This window comes from Gastrolobium bilobum, unplaced genomic scaffold, assembly GCF_033153095.1.
Source record: "Gastrolobium bilobum isolate Gb01-03AN ecotype WA unplaced genomic scaffold, APGP_CSIRO_Gbil_v1 utg11366, whole genome shotgun sequence".
NCBI classification, from domain to species: Eukaryota; Viridiplantae; Streptophyta; class Magnoliopsida; order Fabales; family Fabaceae; genus Gastrolobium; species Gastrolobium bilobum.
In genome coordinates this window covers 20,009-32,829 of record NW_026897685.1, presented here as the reverse complement: position 1 = coordinate 32,829, position 12,821 = coordinate 20,009, and the positions used below count along the sequence as shown (strand labels likewise).

Here is a 12,821-nt window from a genome sequence, read left to right as displayed (position 1 = left end):
ACAAACATTATGACTGAGGTATTATTGGATGCCAACTCTCATCCCAGTTACTATGTATCGAGGGGCTGTTTGTGGTATAAGAATAGATTGTTCTTCCTAGATCTTCTCCTCAAATTCCTAGTATTTTGTAGGAATTTCATTAATCCCCTTGGGGCGTTTGGTACGCGGGATTCTTTAGGATTCCCGGCAAACTGAATTTTTTTAAATTTTTAATTTTTGTATATTATCATAAACTGAATGCAAAAATCATATTTGTGAATATCGAGATTCTCGGACAAATAAAAATTTCTCTTGTACCAAACGTATGCATTTTTGTCTTTTAAGAGAGGTATGCGTAAAGATGAGGTTGAATTTGTGGAGGTCATTCAAGAGAATTGAGGACCTTAAAGAGAGTGGCTTTTGTCTTTTATTGGAAAGGTATGCGTAAAGATGAGGTTGAATTTGTTAGAGCTTGTTGCATTTACCAATAACAGAAGTACAATAGTTTGAAACATGCTGACCTTTTACAGCCTTTACCTATTCTCCAACAAGTTTGGGAGGAGATTTCAATGGATTTCATTAATGGACTACCAACATCTATGGGGGTGTTAACTCTCCGAAATGAGAGTTAATTTGGTATTTTTATGATGAATTTGCTGCATAAATTCCATATAAAGTGTCTTAATTGCATGATAATTAAGCTAAATGTTGCATATTCAAGATTAAGTGCTTTGAGATGACTAAGTATGGAAAATGAGATAATATTCCTTGATTTTGTATAAGAAAAGATGATTTGTTAAGTGTTTGTCTTTGCAGGAAAAGTTGACGTCAGAATGCTGTAGCAGAGAAGCTGACGAAATGATGATATAGCAAGCGCTACAGCATGACAGCATGGACAAAGGAACAACCAAACTTTTGAAATTCAAAAGTTAGTTAATTCCCAACAAATGGATAAGACACCAGAAAGCAAGGATCAAGGACGATTTCAAAGATATATTCTTATCCCAAATTCCCAAGGAACAAGGACAACAAACCTTTACTCGGTCAACAACAACATTGGCACAAGAAATCCAAGAAGATCAAGATCTTATCCAATCAAGTGCCAACAACACAAGAAAATTAAGAAGATCAAGATCTTATCCAAGCAAGTGCCAACAACCCAAGAATCTAGGGATACGATAAGGCTGCAACAACAAGATTCATGGATTTTCACTCCTAACCCTAAAGCCCAATTATCCAACCACTTTTCCTATTTAAAGAAGAGTTTCCCCACGGATTCAACAAGCGAGAGAGAGGTTAGAAAGGGAAGAAAGAAGGGAGGGGAAGAATGTAGTACCCCTCCCACGTTTTAGAGAGAGAAAGTAAGGTTCTTGGAGGAGGAAGAGCTGCTGGAGCAAAGTAGTGACAGTGTTTTCCTACAGCATTCGTTTTCATCTTCTTTTCTGTTTTTCAATGAGTTTTTTCTTTCTTTTCTCTGTTTTATTTAATTCCATTATGAGCTAAATTGCACTATAGGTTAGGTGATAAAGTACCTATGCTGTAACATTGGGATGTATGCCTAAACTTTGTTTTTATTAATGTTTAATTAGTTATTCAACGAGTTTGCTTAATCTTATTCATGTGTGCATGTCGAGAGATACATATATGATATTGAGGAGGTTGGGACCGAGAGGTTTCCGAATCCAGACCCTTGTTGAATTGTGTGGATTAATTAGGTTAAGAAAGTTAACTTGATTAAGTTGTGGGTAGAGAGATCATTAACACCACATAGCCTTTGAACTTGAACTTTAATAATTCAATAATTAGTTTGGCCATAGAGATGTGGGAATTAGTTATTGGGTATATATGTTAGGTGTGCTAAAAGCCCCAACATACTTTAGTGTTCGGTTACTAATTAAACATTGATATAGCATTGTTAAAGCATCGTTTCAGTATTGCTGTATCAGGAAAATTGAACCTGACCTATATCTCATTCATCACTTTAATACCTTAGAATTAGTTTACTGCTTTCTTAGTTTTAATTGTCTTTTATTTTACAAACCCCAACATAAAAATTAATCCTTTTCTAGTTCCTTTACTTAAATAGTCATTGCTTTATAAATAATTTTCGTGGGAACGATACTTGGACTCACACATCCCTTTATTACTTGTGACACGTGCACTTGCGTATTTGTGTGATTGATTTAAATGATTGCAAATTGCACAACAAGTTTTTGGCACCGTTGCCGGGGATGATTTCTTTAAAGATTTTTATTTAAGTGAAGAGATTTTCTCTTCTTTCTATTTTTCTTTTCTTTTCTATTTCTTTTCTTTCACCTTTCTTTTTTTCTATTTTTAAGTGTTAATTGCAGCGTTTGAGCAGTTCTCCAACCAATCAAGAAGTGAACTTTAACCTTGAAACTGAAAGAACGTTTCAAGCTCAATGGAGACAGCAAAGACGTAGCAACGCTACAACATTACCTGATATGGAAGCAAGAATGGCAGGAGCAAGAGCTAGCAATGAAAAGCCAATTCAGTCTGACATCTCAATCAGCGCTCAAGGAATCCTAGCACTCAAGAACCTTCATTCTCCAATTGTTCAACTAGAAATTGCAGCAGCAAATTTTGAAATGAAACCAGTCATGTTTGACATGCTGGAAACAATTGGCCTATTCAATGGGATGCCTAGTGAAGATCCACTTCTCCACATCAAAAATGTCTTGGAGGTAACAGATAGCTTCAAGATACAAGGAGCTACATCGGATGCATGAAAGATGAAGCTATTTCCCTTTTCTCTCACCAATGAAGCTAAGGCATGGCTGAACACACTACAACCTAATTCCATTCGTAGATGGGAGGACATAGCTCAAAAGTTCTTGATGAAATTCTTTCCCCCCACGAAAGCAATTCAGTTAAGGAATGATGTAGCAACGTTTCAGCAATATGATGGTGAGACACCTTATAAAGCATGGGACAGATTCAAGGAATTGCTGCAGAAATGCCCTAATCATGGTGTATCAGAATGGATACAAATGGAGACTTTTTACAATGGTCTTAATGATCAAACAAGGGGTGTAGTTGATGCATCAGTCGGAGGAGCTCTCTTAGCTAGGACATTCACTAAAGCATATGAAATCTTAGAGATGATGGCATTTAGCAACTACCAATGGCCAACGGAAAGAATGAATACACCAAAGAAGGCTACTGGAGTGCAGGAACATGATGTTGTGTCAATGTTGGCAGAACACATTTCATCTTTGAATGATACAATCAAGTCACTCAACCTGTCTGCCGATGCTAGAGCACAACAAGTGCATGCTATAATCAATGCTATATCATGTGTTTTATGTAATGTCCTCATGTTTATGATAACTGTCCAGAAAACCCTCAATCTGTTTGTTTTGTAGGAAGCTATAACACGAACAATCCATATTCAAACACCTGCAATCAAGAATAGGGGAAAAACTCAATTCTTTCATATTCACAAGAACAGCAACAAGAATTCTCTACTACAGCAACATATTCAAACAGAATTCCATACCCTTCTGAATTTATGCAGCAGCAGCAGCAGCCTAGTCAACAAGTTGATACATCAAATACGTTGGAAAGCATGCTGAAAGACTTTATGGCAAGAAGTGATGCCCTTATCTAGAACCAAACTGCATCTATCAAAAACTTGGAAACTCAGATGGGACAATTTCCAGAAGCAATCAAAATCAGACAATATGACACACTGCCTAGCAGCATAGAGTATCCAAGGAGGAGAGAAGAGGAGCACATCAAGGCCATTGAAATAAAGAATGGAGAAGAACATGTCAATGCTATAGCAATATCAGGTGGTGAATCCATAGATGAACCAGAAGTTATAAAGAACTACCATGAGCAGAAGCAGAAGGCATTGAATCAGAATGAAGGAGATAAAGCTGCAAAAAAGGTGGAATTTTATGATCAACCCGAAGAACCTCAAATTGCTGGCACTGAGAGTACTGTTATAGTAAAACTACAGCAGGGTCAGACCGTCAACAAGACAATCATACCACCATCTCCTTTACCTCAAAGGCTGCAAAAGCAACAAGATGCCATGCAAAAAGAGAAACCTTGAGTGATCTTGAGGCTAATATGAAATTGATGCCTATGGCTCTGCTAGAGAAGATGAGAATAAAGAGCATAAGGTCTGCAAAAATGACTCTACATTTGCCTAATTGCTCCATCAAAGCATCAATTGGCATTGTTGAAAATATGAATGTCAAGATAGGAAACTTTGCACACCAAGTAGATTTTGTGATGCTTGACATAGAGGAGGTCCCTACTATTTCTCAATTTCTTGAGGAACCATTCTTTAATACCCTAAAAGGTGTGGTAGACATATGGAAAAGTGATCATTTAATTTTAAAGATGGATGGAGATCAGGTGCATACCATTGAATATACAAAAGATGGAATAACAAACCTTGATGATCCTCAATCATTAAAGGTTGGAGGCAAGCCCAAGGTCAAGATGAAGGAGTCTACATGCAAGAAGAGTTGGATCGAAGAATCAAAGTTGTTCTTCGCTCTTTGTTTCAAGCCTCCTTGATCATCAATCCAAGTCAGGCCGAAGAGTAGAGCTGGCAAAACGGGCTCGGCTCGGCAAGCCAACCCGCCCAACCCGCTAAACGGGGCGGGGCGGGCTGAGTTTTTCAACCCATCTCAAAAGCGAGGCAGGGCGGGGCGGGGCGGGATTATTTTTTGGCGGGTTGATGGCGGGCATAGGTGGGCCGAGGCGGGTCAGTGTAAAATAGGTTCGGGCTGGCGGGCCAACCCGCCAAACGGGGCAGGGCGGACTAAGTTTTTGAGCCCACTTTCAAAAGCGGGGCGGGGCGGGGCGGGATGGCTCATTTTTTGGCGGGTTGATGGCGTGGCGGGGCGGGGCAGGCTGCCCAATTTGCCACCTCTACCGAAGACTATAAAACAAGCGCTTTTGGGAGGCAGCCCAAAGTTCAATTAGGAAGTTTTTAAAATTATGCAATATAATTTCAGTATTTTAATTTCTTGCAATTTTTAATTTTCGTATTTTCAATTATTAGGATTAGGATAAGTTAGTATTCATGTTTCTTTTTAATTTTATTTAAGATGTTTTGCAGGGAGAAAAAGGTGCTGATGCCCAAAAGAGAAGAACTCAAGCCACAACAAAGGCTTGAGTTTGGAGTCCCCCAAACCTTAATCACTTTGAATCGAGGCAACCAAACTGAGTTTGGAGTGGCAACAATGGAGACACCAATCACCTAAAGTGGAAAAATCAAGGCAAAGATGAAGAAATGGGAGAGGAGGTTGAGCAAAAAGATGAAAATATGAAAGATAACCCCTCAGACCAAGAAGAAGACAAAGACCTTGATTAGAGCTTCCCTTGGTTCTGATTTAAAAATGGAGAAAAACCCAGGTTGTCTTGTTCTTTTCTTTTTTCTATATGTAATCCCATGCATCACCTAGAAAATTAATGAAAAAGAGGAACATGTTTGGTAACTAGTTAAATTTTCAATTCGGTAAATTTACTTTTCAGTTTTGTTTGAATAAGAAAGTTAGGTTATATGTTACAACGTGAAAATAATGAAAAAAAAAGTTGGAAAAAGCCTCAATAAAGAGTAACAAGAAGTTTAAAAAGAATGTTGCATCAATAAGGTAAAACAGATTGCATCTTTAGCTATGTTGTTATGATCCTTTTTGCTGTAGCAGGATAGCAGTATAGTTACGTTGAGTGAGAGTGAGTTTTCTTTAACTTGAACTTGCAAAGCAATAGAGGTATGAATTGGAGGCTGAAATGATCAAGGCAGAAAGCAACTGGAGTGATTGAACATGAGCACAAAGAATGAACTTGAAAGCAAGAGAAGCCGAAAAAGTTGATTGCGGATGAGGACTTAGGTTAATCAAAGAGAGACTTGATTAAAATTGTTTTTCTGTCATAAAGTATCAAATCTCCAGTTAACTATAGTTATGTGATTGCTCTTAATCCTGAGTTTATTATAAATAGGTAATCAAATAGTTTTCATTCTTTGATTTACCAATGAGTGAGGTTAGATCTTTTGACGACTAATAACTCGATATTTTGGGAGTGAGATCATTTGATTGTCGGTATTTATGAGATAAACAACATGGAATTTGTAGGATATGTCCCCTTGATATGTTTCGGTACTTGGATATTGAAGACACTGGTTAGTGCATGTAATCCATGAGAAACTATCATAGTCAAGGGAATAAATAATTGATTGAGTTACAGAAAAGTTTTCAATCAATTATAGACATTCAACAAAGGGGTGATGCATATTCATGTTATAAGTGTTATTAATCTTGGAGTTCAAGTTCGGGCTTTTAGTGGAGCAGTACCGAATTAGATAATCATTTGTTGATTATCAGGAGCCTTGATTAATACCAGATGGTAGATCCTCAAACTAGCTTGAGATAAATGATGAGGTGTTTTTAGTTAATGGTGACTTATAGGTTACATGGTCTTGGATTTTGGACTCAAGTTTGTATCCAAAAGAGCAAGTGGGAGATTGTTGGATTTGTGCTCTTTTACTAAAGCTCAAATGGGCTATGAGTATGAGAAGAGCCCAAGAAACCTATAGCCCAATGAGCTTAGGGCTAGAATTTCTTGGAACCCTTATAAATACTACCAGTTAAGTCATCAACCTAAAAAAAAGGTCACTCTAGACAAGGAGGTAAGTTCAGATCTGAAAAGTGCCCACACACTTCTCTTTCTTCCTCGAGAGATAGTTTGAAAGGTTTACCAGAACAGTAGAGATTTGCTTATGCTGTAACGCAACAGTTCGTGAGTTCGTGTTATGACGCAAAAGACTCAAGCGTGTGAAGCATCATTTCAAATCTGCGCTAACAAGAGGTAATTATAAACAATGATGATCCTATACATCCAAACCGCAATGGTCTAAACACTTCCACATAATCCAATAACTCCTACAATGGCTAAAGATAATTATGAAGATTATAATCTTAATGACTATATATTGTCTAAAGATATTACTAGGAGAAACATTAGACCACTTTTTAGATTTGCTCATGTAGACATTTGCAAGTTGGAAAACAAAATGAGCAAAAAGAGCCATTGACCTACAAGTAGGCAATGAAGATGAGTACTTGAGACAAATGGCAAAGAAGCAATGGAGGAGGAGATGAAATCATTAAGGAAAAACCAGACATGGCAGCTGATGGGTCGTACTCAAAACAAAAGGGTACTAGGATGTAAATGAATGTTCAAGAAGCAGCCTAGAGTACTTGGCATACACGAGGCCGGATATAAGGCAAGGGTAGTAGCCAAGGGCTACTCCCAGGTAAGGAGGTGATGATTATCATGACTTTTTCTTCCCTATAGTAAAACATGACTCTATAAGATTAATTTTGTATGTTGTGGCATTTTTCAACTTTGATTTGGAACAATTAGATGTAAACCATTCTTCTTGCTTCCATTATAGATATTTCACTGTTTTTATGGTTGCTGGTGAAGGACCTGTGTGTGATTTGTGAACTATGTGTATTTGCTCAATTGGAACGGGAATCGAAGATTCTTGGAGAAGCCTTGGAACAACTGTGAAGTACCCACTTCCTGGCTTGAGTGGTTGGTGTTTTAATGCTAACTCCGTAATATTTTGGTTGGACTTATTTATTTTTAATATATTACTTTTGCATGTTAGGGTTTTTGTTTACGGTTAATTAATTTGGAGTTTTTTTTTTATTTGGTTGTTTTGAAAACTTGTATCATGTTAATTCTGTACACTTTATACTTTCATTAAGAGTTTAACGCAAATAACTAGAATTTAACTCCTTTATTCTTAGATGTAGAAAACTTATTAGCATTAAGTTTCCAAATAATTTGATGTGGTTTTTACGTTAAATGTGGAATTTTTCTGCGCTGTCCCCGGAAATAAAAATGCACTTTAAAGTTTCGATGTCAAATATATATATATATATATATATATATATATATATATATATATATATATGTGTATTTAAGACTTTGATCTCTCTCATTTTAATTTTGATCTCTCTCACTTGGGTACTTATTTTTTCCGATTAGAGTAAAATTCTGTATTATTTCAATCCAAATTTTTTTGTTCATTTTCTTTGATATCCAATTTGTTTTCTAATTTAAGAAACAATGTAGGTACAGCGGAAGATTCACTCGTTTCCTGGAAAATTTTTAGGGTGTTTCCAAATGCAGTAAATTTCTGTATCATTTCAATGCACATCTTTTTGTTTATTTCCTTTGATGTCCAACTTGTTTTCTAATTTAAGAAACACGGTAGGTACAGCTGGAGTTTTTTAAGGTTCACTTTGTTTCCTGATACCTGCATTGATCATGCAAGCCCCTTGGGATGCCACACGCTGCAAACCACATGGCTTGCCAGATTGGGAATCAACTTTTAGAAAGATGCCGAGACAGTTATTTTGCAGTAATCATGGAATCCACAACTTTTTAGAAGTATATTCATGATTCGTGAATCAAATGGGTTTTGACAGAAAAGATATTTTTTCGTAATCGAATTTTTTTTTTTAAGAATTAATAAAAAAAAATTTGATGTAAGTTATAAAAATGTATTTAGTAGGTCCAAAAATATTACAAGGATATTGAATTAATTATACTGATACTATAGAAAAATAAAAATATCATGTATTAGATAATATTTTCATTTAAAATTCTGTAGTTAAAACTGAAATAAAGCAAAAAAAAAAAAAAAAATATTTTCAGTTTTCTAATACCAAAAGTTGAGAAAAAATTTATTCTATCCCACTTTTTCAGAATTTCTAAAATTAAAAAAGAAACCCCGGCAATCAGATCAGATATCACCTTCATTTAATTAATTACTTGTCTTTCAGCGAATCAGGTGCACGGATATCAAAAGATATCGTCCTTTTATGTGTTGCATATGTTACCACTACAGAAAAGAAAAAAAAATTTGTTTTGATAAACATGCGCTTAGGAAATTTTAATTAAGATTAACTAAACACCATTTTTATCTTAGCTAAATGTGACACGTTTAGTTCCCACTCCTAAGACAAAGGAAAAACACAAATATTTGTTTTAAAATAATCGAACAGAAAATTGTAATACTGATCATGAACATAAATTACTTAAGATGTAGAAATATTGAATAATTTATAAAATAGCATAAGTAACTCCAGTTAATATCCGTAGCCTCGTTAACATTAATTTTAGAGGTAGGATCCTTGACATCGGTGTCAAATTTGAAGTTTGACACTTTGTATGAGAGTCGTAAAATCAAAAAAGATCAACGGTGTCACATGCTTACAAATCAGAGTTATTGATCTTTTTTGATTTAACGGCTCTCAGATGAGGTGTCAAACTTCAAATTTGACACCGGTATCAAAGGATTCTACTTCTTAATTTTATTTAAAATAAAATTAAACTCTCGAAAGTTGCGTTAAGATTCGAGCCGTGTTATATTGTATTATTTGTATAAATATAGCAGAAGATCATGGCCTCTAATCGATGATTATTTTTTGTCTACTCTAGGAGAAAGATAATCTTACTTTATGCCATAACTAAAATTTGAATCATAATTATTTATGAAAGATATTATATTTATTAATCATGAATTGTTAATCATGAATATGCAGAAATTCCCCGCTCCTCTTGTAGCAGGAGAAGTACATTTTCCATATTTTTTATAAATTATTATTAAACATGTTTATATTCCTTTGCCTTTTTTCTTTTGGGAAACATTCCTATGCCTTTTCAGTACATCATTATTTAAACTAATACTTTACAAATTATTTAAACTTACATCCCATTGAATCATGCTTCCTGTACATTTCTATCATATTCTATGGTTTACATCCACTCACCTGTGTATTATGTGGCAGAATAAATGAATCATAAAACGTGTGAAAAAGTATTGAATGACAGACTAATCAAACTGCAAGATCTCTACGAATGTGAAATTTATAAGTATATAATTAGGTGTCTACAAATTCAAGCTGCCATTCATTTGTAAATTACAAGTGTAACAAGAACATTTGGGCACGTGATAGAATAGACAGAAAAATGAAGAATATATGCATGTGAGTTGCTACTGGTTCTCTATATAATAAAGGAGACAGCTTGTTTTTTTAACATATTGTTTTTCTTCTAAACTGGATTGAGCCGTTCAGCTATTGCTGAGGAGGTAATAGATTTCATTTTTCACTTGGAAAGTATGAATGATAGAGTAAGTTGGTATTAGTATCAAAATATGACAATTTTTTTAATTTCTTTCAGGATCTTTGTTCTTCAACTTGCTTGCAAGTAACTGAAATAAAACTTGGAACAACATGACATCAATGGAAGAATCGTGGACTAGTTGGCTATGTGATATGGTAAAATACATATTATACCATAATGTTTTCGAATCAACATATATTTCTTTACATGCTTCCCATTTTCTTGGAATGAACTATAGCTCAACTTTTCCTCTGTTTTTCCAGGAAGCAGACGATTTCATCAATCAACCAGACAAAAACTTTGATGATGGAAGTTTAGCATCTCATTGTCAAGATATAGCCAGTGCCCTACAGCAGGAGAACCCGCAAAGGGCTTTCTCTACCGAGAGTCACTGTTCTTATGCCACCTTCAACATCGAAAACACCAGCATCGTGAACAATAATTCTTCAGTGACAGAGAGGCCTTCTGAGGTACTCAATACTTGCAGCACAAACTCACAAAAAAGGGGTTCTTTTCCCTGGTCCTACATTCTTTCGTTTGATAACGCGAATACACCATCAATAAAGGTTGAATCAGCATTGAAACAAGAAAGCAAGGTTGTGAATCATAAGAGACCTTTGCCTTCAAAGAATGAACTGAGACACGTTGTGAATCCTCACCACACACATGATCACATAATTGCTGAAAGAAAAAGGAGAGAAAAAATTAGCCAGCTTTTCATAGCTCTCTCAGCCCTTATTCCAGGCCTCCAAAAGGTTCGTTTTTTTTACTCATTGTTGAAACCCATGTTACTCAAACAAGCTAATTAATATGTGTATGTACTAAACTCTAATTTTTTTTGTAGATGGACAAAGCTTCTGTGTTAGGGGACGCTATAAAGTACGTGAAAGTGCTCAAGGAGCAAGTGAAACAAATGGAGGAACAGAGCAAAAGGAGAAGCGTAGAATCGGTGGTGTTTGTGAAGAAATCTCAGCTCTCTGCGGACGATGATGTCATCTCAGATACATCCTCAAATTCCTGCGATGGAAACTCCGATGATCCATCGAAAATAAACCTGTCACTGCCAGAAGTTGAAGCAAGGGTGTCAGAGAAGAACGTGCTGATTCGAATCCACTGCCAGAAAGAAAAGGCAACGCTGCTTAACATATTTAGAGAGATTGAGAAACTTCATCTCTCAGTTATCAATAACAGTGCATTTTATTTCGGTTCCTCCGTTCTGGTCGTAACCGTCATAGCCGAGGTACAATTTTTATGCCTTTTTCGATTCCGTAATTATTTATCAATTTAATTTTCTTAACAAATTATTTTACCAATTTAATGCAAAAAGCATCGTGCATATTTAAGTCACACATTATCTTCATAAATAACTTATGTAAAAGCTAGTCACGAGCGTGCCTGCAAAATATGCAAGGAGGAGTGCGCAACTTAAAACGTGTACGGGAGTGATGCCATATTTTGCAAAATATGGCAATCATGCGTTGGTTTTTACATAAATCGCATATATTGTGATGCGCAATCTGAAAATGCAGAGTCTGATATTAAGTTTTTTTGGCTTTAAATGGAGAAATAATTTATATTCTATTTTCTCGATATTCGATATACTTATCTGTTACTATAGACACATGATGTGGTAGGGTCCATCACCTATTAAAAAAAGAAAAAGAAAATAGTGGCACAATTTTTGATATGAGAACAACATGAGATAGTTATTTCATGTAAAATGAGATGATGATTTTTCTATAATTAATGAGATAAAATATTTCTAATTTTGTTTTATATATATGGGTAAAAAATCCATTTTTATTTAGATTTAATGTTTATCATATTACAAGAAATAAAATTAATTTATTTATCATATTACAAGAAATAAAATTAATTTATATATATATATATATATATATATATATATATATTTTCTTTTCTTTTCACGTGACTTTACATATATGACATAACTTTTTTTCATATAACACATGAAATATAAAAAAAAAAAATTATTTAATTATCAAGGAAAAATATTTATCATTTTAAATAACATAACTTATATCGCTTCACTTTTATAAAGAAGTGAAATTCACATCTTTATATTTTTTGTCCATTCTCTTATTCATAATTTATTTCTTTCTCTCACTTAAAATGACATAATTTTATATCTTTTAAAATGGCACGTACTTTTTTCATATTATTATTATTATTATAAATAAAAAACAGTTTAAACGTTACTTCCACTATTATCGTTTAAAGTCACTTTGGACTCGGCATTAACATTATTTATTTTGTTTTGGTGGAAATCCAGATGGAGGGTGAGTTCAACATGAGCGTGAATGAGCTAGCTAAGAACATCAGAGTAGGACTGATGCAATTTATGTAGGGCTCTGTGCGCAGCAGTGAGCTATGGTAAGACCATAAATTCAGTGTAATAAAATTTCCTAGTCAATCTAATTTTTGCTGTCAGCTACATGTAGTTAGTTGAAATAGTTAGCGACGTGGTTGGGGGAAACGATGTACATGTAATAACGCTGGACAGGTTGAGGTGGGTGGGAGCAATCCACGTGCATTACATCCAGTGTGGTCAATTATTGGAGTTTGGAATTTGACTAAACGCGCAAAAGGTTTATACAATCTTGGAAACTGCGAGTAGCACACTATTTTTTTAC

General features: G+C 35.0%; 1 protein-coding gene and 1 non-coding gene across 2 annotated transcripts; one reads left to right on the top strand and one right to left on the bottom strand.

Annotated features, from left to right (window-relative positions):
* Window positions 1-2,868: 2,868 nt before the first annotated feature.
* LOC133309313 (small nucleolar RNA R71) lies at window positions 2,869-2,974 on the bottom strand. The gene has a single exon (XR_009751301.1). It is a non-coding gene; the product is annotated as a small nucleolar RNA R71 (small nucleolar RNA).
* A 7,303-nt stretch (window positions 2,975-10,277) lies between these two features.
* LOC133309311 (transcription factor bHLH18-like) lies at window positions 10,278-12,535 on the top strand. Its single transcript, XM_061510075.1, has 4 exons — window positions 10,278-10,322; window positions 10,431-10,922; window positions 11,012-11,407; window positions 12,461-12,535. The coding sequence occupies exons 1-4, from the start codon at window positions 10,278-10,280 to the stop codon at window positions 12,533-12,535; spliced, it is 1,008 nt and encodes a 335-aa protein (XP_061366059.1).
* Window positions 12,536-12,821: the final 286 nt, after the last annotated feature.